This window comes from Pochonia chlamydosporia, chromosome 1 (genome assembly GCF_001653235.2).
Source record: "Pochonia chlamydosporia 170 chromosome 1, whole genome shotgun sequence".
NCBI classification, from domain to species: domain Eukaryota; kingdom Fungi; phylum Ascomycota; class Sordariomycetes; order Hypocreales; family Clavicipitaceae; genus Pochonia; species Pochonia chlamydosporia.
In genome coordinates, this window is record NC_035790.1 from 6,554,278 (window position 1) to 6,569,196 (window position 14,919).

General features: G+C 50.9%; 3 protein-coding genes across 3 annotated transcripts; 1 reads left to right on the top strand and 2 right to left on the bottom strand.

Annotated features, from left to right (window-relative positions):
- Positions 1-719: 719 nt before the first annotated feature.
- VFPPC_01725 (hypothetical protein) lies at positions 720-2,101 on the top strand (the record flags this gene model as incomplete). The annotated part of the gene is made up of 2 exons (XM_018281500.1): positions 720-1,601; positions 1,679-2,101. The coding sequence occupies 2 exons, from the start codon at positions 720-722 to the stop codon at positions 2,099-2,101; spliced, it is 1,305 nt and encodes a 434-aa protein (XP_018150244.1).
- Positions 2,102-2,273: 172 nt separating this feature from the next.
- Positions 2,274-3,503, bottom strand: VFPPC_01726 (hypothetical protein; the record flags this gene model as incomplete). Its single annotated transcript, XM_018281501.1, has 1 exon — positions 2,274-3,503. One exon carries the CDS (start codon positions 3,501-3,503, stop codon positions 2,274-2,276), a length of 1,230 nt encoding a protein of 409 aa, XP_018150245.1.
- A 987-nt stretch (positions 3,504-4,490) lies between these two features.
- On the bottom strand, positions 4,491-6,167 carry VFPPC_01727 (acetamidase; the record flags this gene model as incomplete). The annotated part of the gene is made up of 1 exon (XM_018281502.1): positions 4,491-6,167. One exon carries the CDS (start codon positions 6,165-6,167, stop codon positions 4,491-4,493), a length of 1,677 nt encoding a protein of 558 aa, XP_018150246.1.
- Between the last annotated feature and the right edge of the window lie 8,752 nt (positions 6,168-14,919).

Here is a 14,919-nt window from a genome sequence, read left to right on the forward strand (position 1 = left end):
TGTTTGGTGTCTCTGTCCACGTTGGCATTGCCGGAAGACTCGGTAGTTTCTCCCAACGGCTCAATTCATCGCCCTGGGACTCATCCAGGGTCGGGCTTTGAAAAGCGCCGTGCGCCGACAATCCTGCCAGTACGGAGTACGGAGTAGAGGCATTCGCTGATGACCGATTTGCTCACTCAGCCTTTGCTGGTGCGTAGTAATCGCCAAGCGTCGATGGCAAAAAGCATTCGATCACTTGGCAGGGCTGAGAAGCGACTGGCCCAGACCACGCCATGGCTGTCAACTCGAGTTTCTTGGTAATTCTGCTGAATGAATACGCGGGGCCTGGAATAGCAAACACATGCACCTGGTACCCTGTCTGCAGATTGATCCTGGCTTTTTTTGCGTTTTGGTGCCAACAAAGGACAGGGTTCAGCGGGTGCATGACGTCTATTGTATCGAATTTTGACGGCGTCGACGGCGCTCCCGATCAGGTCAAGATTGAGTCTAGTCCAGTCAAGTCTCACGATTAACAACTTTTCCGTTTCAACGATTACCGTTATTCGCCCCCTTCGTTTTCTCTCTTCGTTTTGAAAACTCTCTTTTACAATTCCATCAATTGATGGTTATTTCGTTCCTACCTCACCATTCACGTACCCGTTGAAGACATGCGCATATAACCACCCGCAACTATCGCCACCTCGTCATCGACAAGGACATAACACAACGACAACTCCAACATGCCCGAAGTTCGACGAGGCAGTCGAAGCCAAAGCCTCGACTGGGCATCTCGACCTCTCGACACAATTCCATCAACCAGCAGCAACCCCCCCAAAGACGCAACCCAAAATACAACCTCCCCTCCCGCCGCCGCTGGCTCCGACTCCCATCCCACGACTTCAAACCAACACATCACCATCTCACCACCAACCCTCCCACAATCAACATCCCAAAGCGTCCCCAACTCACCGATATCCTCCCCCGTGCACGTCCACGACCCCCCTCGCCGCAGTCTCTCCTACGCCCTCCGCCCATCCGCCCCCGCGTACTACGACTCCCGCGCCGCCACCCGCAAAGAGTACGCTCGTCGCGGCCGAACCCTCCAGGAATACTACGACGCGAACCCCCATCTCCTCCCGCAGCTCCCATTCACATGGCACCACGGCCGCCGGCGCTGGCGCCTCTTCATCTTCGCCTTCCTCGTCTTCGTGGATGCGTCGGCCGTCCCCATCGCCCTGTACTATGGATTAAATTACGCGGGTCATGTGGAAGGCTGGATCATCTTTGCCGTCGTGACGACCATCTGGGGCGGGCCGACGTACCTGGAGTTTGGCATCCGGACTTTAAGACTGATCAAGAAGGAGAGGTTTTATCGGCCGCTCGGCACAGACTCCCGCTGGTGCTTTGACATGTTGACCTGGACGTCTGTCATTACTATTACGGCTGTGACGGCGCTGTTTGTCGTGGGCAGTGCGCCGCATATTGTGTGGTTGAGGGTGCTGTGTATGCCGGCGCCGGCGATTTTGTATTGCTTGGGCGGTGTTATGGCCTTGATTACGGTTTGGAATGTCATGGGGTGGAAGGCGCCGTTTCGGATAAGTTCTACGGCAAAGGGGGAGCCGGTGAGTACACACTCTTTTCGTTCCATTTCAAGCTCAAGGGTTTATGTGAGGTTTAATCCTAACGTCGCTTGGTGTAGGTTCTCCCAGCAGTGTACTACTTCATCGAAGACGTTATTGCCGTCAATGCCAAGGCCGGCCGACCGTTCCGAGAGGCCCTGGCGGCGAGATACCAAGCCTCCCCCCGGTTCCAGCGCATGCTCTTCATCCAATCTATTTTCTGGAGTATCCCCGCCCTCGTGATTGCCGTTGCACTGACCGTAGTGGCTGTGCTTCCCGAGGTGCCTGCCACGGCCGCCTACGGCGTATGCTGGGCCGTGCCGTTTCTTTGGTGCGCGCTGTGGGGGGCAATCACAGTCTGGTGGTGTAAGCGGGATATGGTACGCGAGAGAATAGAATGGGAGGAGAGCTATGGCGAGGTGGAAAAGCAGGGGCCGCAGAGAACAGAGTCGGATTCAGGGTCTGGCGTTGTTGTGGGCAGGCAGGCAGAAGCAACTGTTTGATGGCTGGGGGGAAGTAGGGAGGTCTTTTTTTTTGTCTTGTCGTGATTGAGCGCATGATACCATGAGTTAAGATGTCATTCGTGGCGGGTTTTTAGATTTCGAATTACCCGCGAGAATGGGTGAATATATCATTTCTATTCAATCAAGTCAAGTAAACTATTTCTATATGGTCTCATCCTTCCTCCTCACTGCTGCACATAGAGTACACATTCAACCAAGGACATTGCCCAATTTGATTGTGCACCCTGTCCTTTTCTAGATCCATTTGGTCTTGCTCTCCAGCCTCTGGGGCAGAAATCAATCCCATCCTGACCAGCCTAGGCTTATCCCAAATCATAAAGCCAAGGCCACGGAAATCGTATTTCAAATATCTAACGAACGTGGGACAAATCCATTCCGGCGACATCACCATATGCGAATAGTAATATCCGTGAGGCGGAGCGTTGATCCGAAACTCAGGGTTATGCGGCCCCTTGTTGCAGTCGGGTCTGTGGGCTGCTTCCGGCCATGAGAATGGCCGGTTGACGATGCATTTTTCCAAAGTGAAGTTGGCCTTAAACATTTCGTAAGGACTGGTCCAAGAGTTATCGTCGGTACCAGGGTCAAAACTGGAAACGAACTTGCTCTGCAAAGCAAAGTGGATTCCATAGAGTGCTATTTCCCGTGGCACGCTTTGATAGTACCACGAAAGCCAGAGATAGTACTCATCATCCTCCAAGAGGTAATTCCAGCCCAGGCGACCCTCATACAGAGCTCTTCGAATTTGACAGCATTGCTCAATTTGCCATAGGGCCCTGCTTGCTCTTTGCGTTTCCGTCCACGACGGTGGCCCATAATCCTTGGGCTGGTACATGATTTCAGGATGGAGCTCCGTCTTCTCCGTCTTTACCTCTCTTGTTGCGCATTCGGTGCGATAGTGGCCGATGCAGGCATCCGCAAGAATAGACATCTTCTTAATTAGCAAAAGGAGCTCCATTGGCTTGTAGGCATGAGGGTTTGTGCCGCTCATGCCATGGTCCAGAGGTAACCCTGGCTCGATTCTAGCTTCCATCTCGAGTTTGATTTCCTGTATAACATGCTCCATAGGCTCACCCTCCAGAACGCCAGGTTTTCTATCCGCCGGGTATAAGTAATCGTGCCAATAATCAGGCGCAGACTTTGTTGGAGCAGTCTCTTTGTCGCATCTCCTCAAGTGAGCGGTATACTGTATAAGTGAACGGACTTCGAGAGGCACTGTATTCTGAAGCACAGTCTCAAGGATAGACATGGCATTCAAATTAAATACTCTTCTCGCTACGGGAGATGCCTGGATCATGTGGTGGAGAGAAGCAAAATCCGGGGAGGATTCGAGAATGCTTGTCCACAGCTCAGTGGGAAAGGTTTCCGGGGAAGTGTGGTGCATTTTGTCGGTGATCGTGTACTCAAATGCTTATAGCTGTCGTAGGTCGTGTTTCAAGAGTTGACAATCAGGTGCTAGGGAATGGTGAAGAGTTTATGTTTTTCAGGGGAAATCTGGGCTTAACTACGTTTTTATTTATGAGCAAGGCAGTGAATACGGGTTACTCACTGAGGCTGAGTGTAAGAGTGCATACCTGTTCATGTTTGGGCGATTTTCGACTGTTCAGAAACCTGACATGAAATCACCTGTGAACACTGTCACGTAACCGGCCAAGTTTGGGAGCTTCCTTTGAACTCCGTTCAAACAAATGTCGACATAAGCTCATTGGCACAGCACCCAAAGCATGAGTTCATGACCACCAGGCTGCGTAATCACACGTAGGCGGTTTCTTGCTGCGTAAGGTTCCCCGTACTCTTGAACACGCCGGCTGCAATACCGACATCCTCGCAAGTGACAAAAGTGGCAAATAAGTGATTGGACCTTGGTAGGGACTTCTCGTTAAAGTACCGATTCGAGGATAGCCAAACCAAACTGGTCAAAGGCATGGCTAGCGTGAGGAAATACTAGGATAAAATTGTGAAAAGATGGGAGACTTGGTGCGAAGTTCAGAGCCCGCATCATGGTCTCCGTTGTGACTGTGTCGAGTGAAGGTATCTCCGTCTCCTGGCGCTGTCACCGGATAAGCAAGCATTAGTGACTGGCCTGAAGATTGAGTGAGGATGAAGAAAGACGTGGGAAGAAAGAGTTGGTGTCTTGAAGCTGCTTTGGAGAGGACTAGTAGTCTTTTGATCAACTTAAGCAAGGAAAAAGATTGGCAGCTGGCTGATATTGTCTCGCAGTTGGCAACAGCAACTGTTCCATTTGCGTCCTAATGTCCTGACCCCAAGACTGCCCAGACCCAAGGCTTACAATTTTTGGCAGTTATTGCAATAACGCATGCAACTGCAAAAAGGAAACAAGAATAAATACGAGGAAATATATTCTCGTCCTCTATGGCAATTGCAGAGCGTCCTTGACGGCAGACAAAACACCAAAGAGCTCATTATCGCGATACCTCCTTCCGACAAACTGCAAATTAATCGGTGCCCCTTCAAAGTCACCTTCGTCCCATAATTTCCTAACCTCCTCGCACTCCTTACCCAATGGCTCTTTCGCCTCATACATCTCCTCACCTTTGCCCAGAGCCTTTATCGGCGTGGGGACCACCACCCCCGGACAATCGAGGTAATTCCACATTGCCGTGTAATCCCAATACCAGGCAGTATCATGGCTGCTGGCAGGTCCTACAAATGCCGGACCGAGGATAAAGTCCACACCCTGATTCTCCCAATCGAGTGAGAATTCGGAACGCATCTCATCACGGAGCACACGCTGTGCGAGGACTGCGGTAACAGGAAGTTCCTCGGGGGCGGCATCACGTTGAATCCATTCCGTGAGCGGGTGTTTAGGCTCTCCTGTAAGAGCGTAGTGAATATCAGTGTACTTTACGCTAGCTGGCCAATATGCTTCCCGCAGGCTTTTCATGATTTGGGCAACTTTGTAGGGTTTGAACGGCTTGGTTTGGAAACCTGCATTTTCAAGCTGTGACTTGGCCCACTTCAGGGATCTGGTGACAGGTGGTTGAGGAATGATCACGTCGTCGTGCATCATAATGCCGATTCGTAACTTTTGCGGTGAGCTTGCGCCGATGCTAGACTTTAATCCAGTCCAGGGAATGGGTATGATTCGGGGATCTTCTATCCACGGTTCTGCACCTAGAATGACCCTCATGAAGAGATCCATATCCCGCAACGTCAAACACATTGGGCCCGTGGAACAAAGAATGTTCAACTCTGCAGGTATTCCTCCCTCCAGAAAATCCTTCATCGGGAGGTAGTAGCTTGTTGATTTGAAGCCGTAAATGCCACAAAAAGCTGACGGGCCCCGTACACTGCCGCCAATATCTGTGCCCACGCCCAAAACCGATCCTCGAAGGGCCACCAGAGCAGCTTCGCCGCCAGTTGATCCCCCTGCTGATAGATTGATGTTGTGTGGATTCAGAGTACGCCCGAAAAACGAAGTACTTTCAAGGTGCATGATGCTCTGTGGCTGGTTTGTTTTGCAGTAGAAGATGGCGCCTGCAGAACGCAAAATCGCAACCATTTGAGAATCTCGGGTGTCCTTTGTTCGCGTATCTAGGAACCCCATATCTCGCCAATGTCCTGCGACTGGAATATGTGACTTGATACTGATGGGAACCCCATGTAAGGGGCCTAGTGGTTGTCCTGTCGAAGCCAAATGATCATCTAGTTCCTTTGCGCGCGCAACGGCTTCATCCATGAACCACTCAGTCAAACAGCAGGTAAGTTGATGCGCAATTATAGCTCGCTTGGCAAACGCAGTTACCACATCGACAGACGTTAATTTCCTGGATGAGATGGCCTCCGCGAGGGCTGCGGCATCGTAATTTTCCGTTATGTCAAGTTCTGCGTCAGACAAGAGGCCGCATTGGCGTGGAACGGCTGTGACATTCCTGGGAGGGTTCTTTATGGTGTCTTCGGGGAGTAGAAGTTCCCTTGGTACCGCGGCGGCGAATTCTTCTAGTACCTGTAGCCTAGCTGTCTCGTAGTCGGCTGTCCCTGTTGGAAGAGGCACTGACTGCACAACGGGAACGACTTTGGATGCCATGTTTGTTGGCTTGATTCTGATGGGGGGAACAGCGCAAGGAGTTGGTTACGCCCGCCTGGTTTTGAGGACGCGGTCAGTTCCGTGGCCAGAAACAAGTGACGGCGCAATGACTGGATGTCACCAGAGTATACCGAGTGATTATATGTCAGAAATCCAGACCTATAAACTCGAGCCTAAGACTGAAAGATGGCCCAATACTCCCAAGTACAGCCCCTCTTGTCGTTGGGGAGAAGCGGAGACGCCTCCAGAGAGTGCCTTGTATTGGAGATGGAATGGCTCGCGGCAAGAACGAGTGGAGTGACCTGGTCAGACCTTCCCCGCATGTTGGTGATAGATTAAATTTGAGTCTGTGCTTCACAGCTGTGTCAAGATACATTGCAGCATTCTCCGTAAAGTAGGATAAAAGAGCAAGTGTGGAGTACTCGGTACCGTCAATGCTTGTACCCGCGTCCGCTGACACCAATATTGCCACAACATTGAATGGCGCTTGTTTCCCTCGTGCACTGTCGTTCCCAATCGGCGCGAGAGTCAAGCCAACATTGAACATTTCATACGTCATGCCAGATGCATTTTGTGCATTTTTGTGCACTTGCATTCTTTCATCGCCGGCTCTCCGTCCCGTTGGACCGTGCCGCGTTCACGCCACCGTGCATGAGCTCCGGAGCCGTCAAACACGACAAGTCATAAATAGATGGGAGTGCCACTATTCGTATTTAGGCAAAATCTCCATGCCCAAATCTTATCAGAGGAACAATCTGCGCATCGTGCCGCCAGGTCCCATTTTTTTGCTGCTTTAGGGAAGAGTTCTCGCTAGATTAGGTTTGGGTCTTCCCGCAGTGGCTGAGACAGCTTATCGACTGCCGGATCTAATAATAAGTCTGGTTGGACAATTGCCGTGCACATGGCGACGTCAAGTGTCCTGCAGGCTGAGGAGTCTTTACTTTCCATTAAGAGATGTGTGATGATGTATTCAAGACCTCATATGATACATTGGCGTACATAATGTCATCCCTAGACACTTGATTTCGCTGCAGTGGACCCGTCAACTCGGCTAGGTTAGTTCCAACCGTGGCAAAACGTGAAGCTGCACAGTTGTCCGTAGATGACTTGAAGTATCCTTGGACTCTAGTACTGTCAATGCTCCAGAAATAAATCTTCGTACTTATGCCATTGCTGGGTGGCTGACGCGTTTGTTGTACTTCCTCTTGGTGAAATATTTCACCGGTTAATCTGCTGAATGCCTTGGCCACATATTCGCATCTTCTCAAAGCTGTGCAACATCACACTGGGGTTAGTGTGTGGTAGCAAACTTGATGGCAATAAATTCTGTTTACATTCTGTCAACAGCATCTTTATCAACGGCACATTTCATCCCTCAAATTTAGACCTATACATCTGATAAGATCACCACTATTGCCCCGAGGCGGCCCTGCCTAACCTCAGACGCAATTATTCCGCATGATTAGCACCGTTCAAGATGTATCAAAAAGTAGACATGGGACTGCAAGATCCAAACGGGTTAACACATCTACAACAGAAGTGATTCAGCTTTTGAACATTTAGCAGAATCAACACTTGGCGCATTGTGACGCGTGGCACCGCCACTGCTTCAAGATACTCGCACGATGAACCGAGCCGTAAAGGACCTGAGAAGTTATGGCCTTTCTCATGTTTTTCATGCACAAGGGATTGTGCAACGCTTGAAAATCAGTTCCGAGGCACTCGCCGCTCGCAGCCTACTTTAGACAATTGCGCGGCATTTCAAAAGACGTAGCCGGCGCTGGACTACAAATAAGTTTGGGGCGTGGCGACATACTGAGGCAGTGCAAAAGCTCAGTTAAGAAGCGTCTTTTCAGATGTCTCGGGTTCATACGCCACCTAATGCAGAAATACCAAGATCAACTTCACCCGAGCGCAGGTTTCAGATGATGGCCGAAATACAGTACATAGCCGAATTCCGACTCAGCTGAATGCAACAGACCGGTTCGTCTGACCTACAAAGATTCCATTTTATCAGTGTGCCATGGCTTGTCCATCATTCTTCCGGTTTAATATCCGGCGATCCGAATGCTCTTCCACTGTCTGCCGCTGGGGATGAGATGTCTAGCGAAATGAGAGGTTCTTCCTTTAATTTCAATATCATATGTTCTAGACCGTTTTTGAACTCATTCGGAGCGTAGCTGAAAGTTAAAACAACTTCAGCGTCTCAACGGATTGCCAGGCACATTTATAGTCCATGACGGGAATTTGTTGACTATTATCTGTTAAGCGTTTTGAAAACTTGACCCTGACAATTGTTCCGTTAGAGATGATAATATGAAAGATTTTAACTTTGCCTTTATATGAAAATCCCGTGCAGATGGTGCTGGCTAATCACGGGGCAACAGACCACCACACATGCGAAGAATGGGGATGGCAGCTGCGCAGAGGTTCAAATCTGAGCCATGGGGGCCGAACCAAAACTGTTGAGCAGCGGTACGTTTTTGAACCAGGTTAAGATGCAGAATGCTGTTGGGGAGGAGCTCTGAAGTAAATCGACCCTCGGATTACACTGCTTCCAGCCGGGAGCAAGGTTTGGCAATGCGAATTTCGTCCTACCAGCCGAATCCTTGAGCTGCGTAAAATTAATTCAAACGGAAGGTGATGATAGGTTGCTGTTACACGCTGTCCCAGCTGTTGTATCCCGGAGAACCAGATGCCATCGAGATGGAAAGCTTAGAATGGTCGAAACTGATTGCTCCAGGAGAGCGTATTGCGCGTCCGGGTCTGTCTACACCGGAGAGACCGCAGACGATAAAAAGCCACTCTCATGCATCGGACAACCTCCAAGTTTCCTCTTTCTGGTTCATGACGAACCCGTTAACATTCGTTCCACTTGTACCAGACAATCCCAAGTCGAGAAAGGGGTGACAACAGCAGAGTTCATCGGCTGCCCCATTGACGTGTGCCGGAACCAAGCTTCTGAAACTTCCGTGATTGAAATTTCGATGGTGTGTGGGAAAGCCAGGGTACCTGAATTGAACGATTCTGGAACCAGGAACGTGGATGAGCATGGAGCAAACAGAACGAAGCCAAAGGGACGTTTGTGTTGTTACATCCACAAGGCCCCCAAACGGGTTGAAGAAATGCGCTAGCCCTGTGATGAGGCAAGGTAACCATGCAAACTGGTAATGGCAGCGGAGACGAGACTCCACGAGATGGGGCAGCATGGGGGTCGTAAAAGCTCCATGACTCCACGACTCTCAGCGTTGGGCACCATGGAATGTTCCGTCGCCATGATTGACTGCTTCAGTGAAGGGTTTGCCTCTTTCAGCCAGTGGGTGGTGTATTCGCGTCTGAAGTGGCGTGGACAAGGGCGTTGATTTGTCTTCCAGGTGGACTGTTGATGTTCAATGGCCGGATTATCAATCACAAGTTCATTTGCTCAGTCTTGGCTCAAACATTGTCGATGAGCTGAGCGATGCGAGCATTCCATCGAGTTCGAATGCCAGATCAAAATCAAATCAACCAAACATATTAGAAGTCCAGAAGGACAAAAGAGGCTCCCTGCGATATAGCAGGCTCATGTATATTGGAGCAGATGAATTCCCCGATGGTCAAACGACCCCCGGAAATCCGGAGGGCAAATCGTCCTCTCGCGATAGTTCTCTCGAGCCCAGGGTCCAATATGATGTGGAAACGGTGCAGGAAATGGGTCTCCTGGAGTCTTGGTGCATGTTCGACTAGCCATGTGCGCAGAGTTGAGCATTTGAAGTGTCTGACTTGGGCCAGTTGCTGGTCTGTGTGTCTTTGGCGATGTCTTGCCCTGGTTCTGCCTCCTCGTCGTGCGGTGCCGTTTCTTGGCCGTTCTTGCCTTTCTTCCCTTTTAATTTGCGAGCTCTTGCCCTGCCTGCCCCAGGCGCCTTCCCTTGTCAGGCTGCACTACTGGGTCTTGCAAAGTGCCAGATGGCCAATTCCGGTCTAGCGGCATGAAACGGTCGCCTGAAGCCTTCCAATGTTCCTAATTCCCCGTCAAAGGCTTCGTCTGGGCTTCGCGACTGGCGCTCGGGCCATCAATTTGGAACGCCTCGTTCGACGCCTCCCCACGCCTCCATCGCTTTGCATCGCCCACCCTCGTCGTCTCGTCAAACAGCACGCATTCATTTGTGTTATGAGCGTTGTGTGTTTGTACTTGACGCTTCTGTATCGTGGACTCCTCTCCTCTCTGCCGCACTGCTAGCTTGCCAGCGTCCTTCACACATCAACCACCTCCAACACCCGGCGCCAATGTGCGCCCAAATTCTGAGACAGACGAGCTTAGCAGCTCTGTTGTTTGGAGACGACGCAGCTCGCTTTCCTTAGTCTAGGATTTGTTGATTCTTCTACAGTCATCCGGCCGAAATCAGACATCCAACAGGCGGCCGAGCATAATGTTCGAGTCAGAGCGGGAACGATTTTCCATCCCACTTACACTGGACACACGAATCGGAGCTTAAGTGGGCTGGAGTGGCACTGTCACATTCCTTTTTCTCGCCCTTGGCCCTATCGTATCTGGTTCTTTTTTGTTTAAGGTGTCTCGATGTGCTCTCCAACTGGCCCCTGTTCTAACACCACGCCCAACTGCCGCGGGCCTGAATTTCATTCATCGTTGTTCCTGACGTGCTTGTCATGCTTCAAGGACGGGTTCGAATGACATGCTTTGTCCAACTGATTTCACGACACAATGTTCCTGGCAATACGCTCGGCGCCAAGACGTCCGCCGTTGAGTCTTGTATGAAAATGTCAGCCACATAAGACTTCGCCGAGGGTTTCTAGTTGCAAGAAGATCCTTTCTTGCTTTTGTCCCATGCCTGGTGTCAACTGACTCAATTGACTCTGAGGCCAAGATCGAGGCCTTTTTTTCTCCCCTTCCCGTCCATTCTCTACTCATTGAAGCCAAAGGCGAGCTTGAATGGAGTTACGAAATTAGCACTGTCCGGACAGGAACCGAGAGTCCCAGTGTTCTCTATTATGGAAGCCGCTCGGAGGAGGAAAACTAGCGGGCTCCCAAGGAAGCCGGGTTTGATTATCCATCTTATGCGGCCAATGGCGACAAATCTGTCTTCGTGGGCGAGGTGATTGGCGTCCCATCGACTTCCCATGCCAATCGGTCGTGTTCTCGCCAGCTCTGACCCTGGTCAATAAAACAAGACACCATATAGCCTTGAATTCACCGTTGGCCCCAGGCCGGACTAGGTGTACATAGCTCATGTACTACTTGTTCACTCCCACACCACCAGTTCCCTGACCAATGCAGAATCGTCTGGAGTTTGTACAAAATCAACCAAAGGCTACCATCACCAGACTTGACCTTGCACTCATCTACTTGGTCCCAACAATGCCTGCCACCCAGGCCAAGTTCATTCGGTCGACCCTGTACCGTAACTGGGTACGCAACCCATGTAATAACTCGGGGGAAACGGCAGACGCATGCACACGCACACGGACAGCACGTTTTGACCTTGGTGTCTGCAGGTGTCCATAATTAGGTCATTCATGGCGCTGCAGTCAAGTTGAGTTGGAGGCCCATGCCCACCTCTCTTGGTTTCGTCTGGCTTGTCTTGGAGGAAGAGTGTCTGCCTGGACCCAATGTTTTTCGTTCTCATCATTGCCCTGGACATTCAGTCCTGGGTGTGGCCATCTTGTTTTCGTTGCTTTTCAGCCAGTCCTTGGTTCTTTGTTTTTCTTGCTTCTCACTGTTTCTGGAACGTCACACTCCACTCTATCAAAGCCCAGAAGAGGATCTGCAGGCAAGAGAAGCTACCTGAACAAAGCAGTTACCCCGGCGCTCCGCGGTAATTAACCACGGCACTGATGTTGATACAAGTGTTTTCTCACGGCGAGCTGGGGGTTTGGGTATTGGCTCCGTCATTACAAAGATTCCATAGCCAACCCCCTTGGTCTCAACACAAATGACATCCAAGTCATGACTTGCAAAAAAGCATCATATTGGCTACCTAGGTAATTAGAACTCGGCTCCCGGCTGTCATGACCGAAGCGGCTCTTTGACCCCATTGTCTGTGGTTCGAGGTTAGAGTAGTGCTGGCCCATCTTGGACCCGTTCCCGCCTTGGATTACTTTAACCATCCTGGAACCCCGAGCATGGCCCCAAGGCCGGATGCGCCAGCTTGGTCCAGTTAGTCTAACCGCGCAACGGCCCTTCTATTTTCAGCCCAATCTGATGCTCATAACACTCTCACAGGACCCATTTAATGTCCCGTTGCCGTGTAGAGGCTTCCAGGCCTTTCAGAAGCTTGATTTTCCTGCCGTGGGCGGTAACGCCTCTCCGAAAAGATGAGGGACACAGGCGTGGGACTTTCGAAACCCCTGGCATATCAATACCGATGGCCTGCAGATTTATCATTGACGGTGTTCCCAGCGAGTAGAACTGAGCCACGAAGACAAGTTGGATTTAAAGTCGATGTGTCAGGATCCGAACTCCGCACCACTCCAATTCAGACCCGTTTCGAGAGTGCCCTACATCATGCTTCCTTGTCGAATCAGGGATCTTTCCGTGGGCAGCTGCAAATTCTCATCATAAATGAGGGCCTGTGATCTCTTTACTTCTCTGAACTAACCCCAGCTCCCTGGCTGTGTGATTTTGTGGTGAGAGCCGGAGGGGTGTAGACTTGTGGGTGTGGGAAAGACTTTCCCTCCTGCCATAAACGAGAGACCTAGCACTCGCATACAAATGCCTTCGTCGGTCTATTCCCGTTTAATACCACGCGGTGAGTTTTCTCCACGGGCATAATAACGTTGCTTCATCGAAGTCTTATTAAGGAGAATTGCGGGTTTTGTCGCCCGACTCGATTCCCTGCAAGTCTTTCGCTCGACAAGAGAGGGATCCTTCCAGCCACTTCTCCTGCGGAACCGATGCCGCCTTATGTATACGCAGGCCGCTGCCTTTAGTGCCGTTGTTTTCCATAACTTGTTGCATCATTTGGGGTCCTTGCAGGTACCATCTTCTTTACCCCCCTGGCACTTCAGCGCTCGATTGCTGGTATCATTGACGGCCTTGATACTCTTCCGCACTGTCTTTTTGCTTGCCACCGCCACACGTTCCAAGCTTACATCGTGACTTGCACCTAACTGCGGGATCTACTGTGCAGCTTGCCTGAAGTACCTTCTTTGGCCGTTCTTTAGGACCTCAGGAGGCACAAAAGGCAAAGACCGTTGAAAATCCAGGGCGGCCTTTGCCCAAACTTTGTGACAAATTCCTTTCCCTGACAAAATCAGTGCACTGCTCAAACTGTGTATTGGCGGACTGAATACATTTGTAATTGGTCCATATTATGCTGTTGTGAGCCAGACGCGGGTGCTTTGTGTCTGGGTCTGATACTGTCTTTTGCCTGCGGGACTTGCTTTCTATGGTTGGCTCCGTGTCTGCTTCTGTGGTTCGACCTCACCTTCTCCCAGAACTTTGACAACGAGCCTGACGAGAGGGAAGCACTAATACGGGCTGTTCATCCTAACCCGGCGAAGTTTGTTTTACCATTGCCTTCTGTTGCCCTGAGTTGAGGACTAGGTACGACGCGCAGGACGACTGCTAGTCTGATCGAACCACATTCTCTAACCCCCCAACCTCAGATCTGGATCACTGTCAGCCACCAGTAAGCGACGTTTGTGCATCTCTGCGACGGCCAGACAGCATTCCCGTGGTTCTACGTGGAGCGTCCTGTCAAGATGGCGAGCGACGTCTCCAGCTGTCTGGACTTGCCTTTCATGCAGCACCCAAGCTATCATCACTCAGCTCCCACGACGCAGTATCTGACCAGTGGGGAACTTCCCATCGTTACCGAGGATGTTCCTCAACAGCAAGCAAAATACCATGGGGAGTCTCAGAGACAACTGATCCTGCGGCAGGCTCCCATGCATGCCCGGGTTGCCGTGGGCAAAGAGAAAGGTTTTACATTCGCCCTCTCCACGTATTCAGAGATGGCGTACTGACAAGGCACGGCGATTAGACCGGAAGCCCATAGACCCTCCCCCGATTGTTCAGCTCTTGGACAAGCGAAGTGATGGAAAGAGGTCTCTACGACAGTAAGGCATCACATGTGGACCCGGAAAAGGTCCTGGATGGCGATGAAGTCTGAAGCGCTGGACGCTAACCTTTTCCATAGGCCCATATCTATTCATGACATCCTCTCTTTTGCCTGAGAACTATGACGAACATGCGAAAGGCCCAGAGTTGCCTTCAAACTATCTGGTTGGGTCTCTCGCATCATCTATACACCGACTACGTGACACGGACAATGTCGAAGGGGGATTCTTTGTATTTGGAGACTTATCTGTCAAGCAGGAAGGACGTTATCGATTGCGGTTTACCTTGTATGAAAGAGACCAGAACCATCCGACCCCGAGTTTCTATTTCATTGGCGAGTTAATCACCAATGTGTTCACCGTTTTCCCGGCCAAGCTGTTCCCTGGTATGACAGATTCGACTGCCCTGACTCGGACATTTAGCGACCAGGGGGTAAAAGTCAGACTGCGAAAAGACTCGAGCACCATGGCTGCGCGGAAACGAAGTAGACAAGCGAACGAATCGAGCAGCACCAGCAGTTCACTTCTCGACCGCCAACCCAAACGCACGTCATACGATCGGGAAATGCCCTCAATAAGTAGCTATAGCTTGTCTGACCTGGGGCACATTGACTCGATGGGGGGCAGCTCTGCTTTGGGCACGACTTCGTCGCACAATGCGAACATATTCCCCGTATCTGGACCATTACCAACT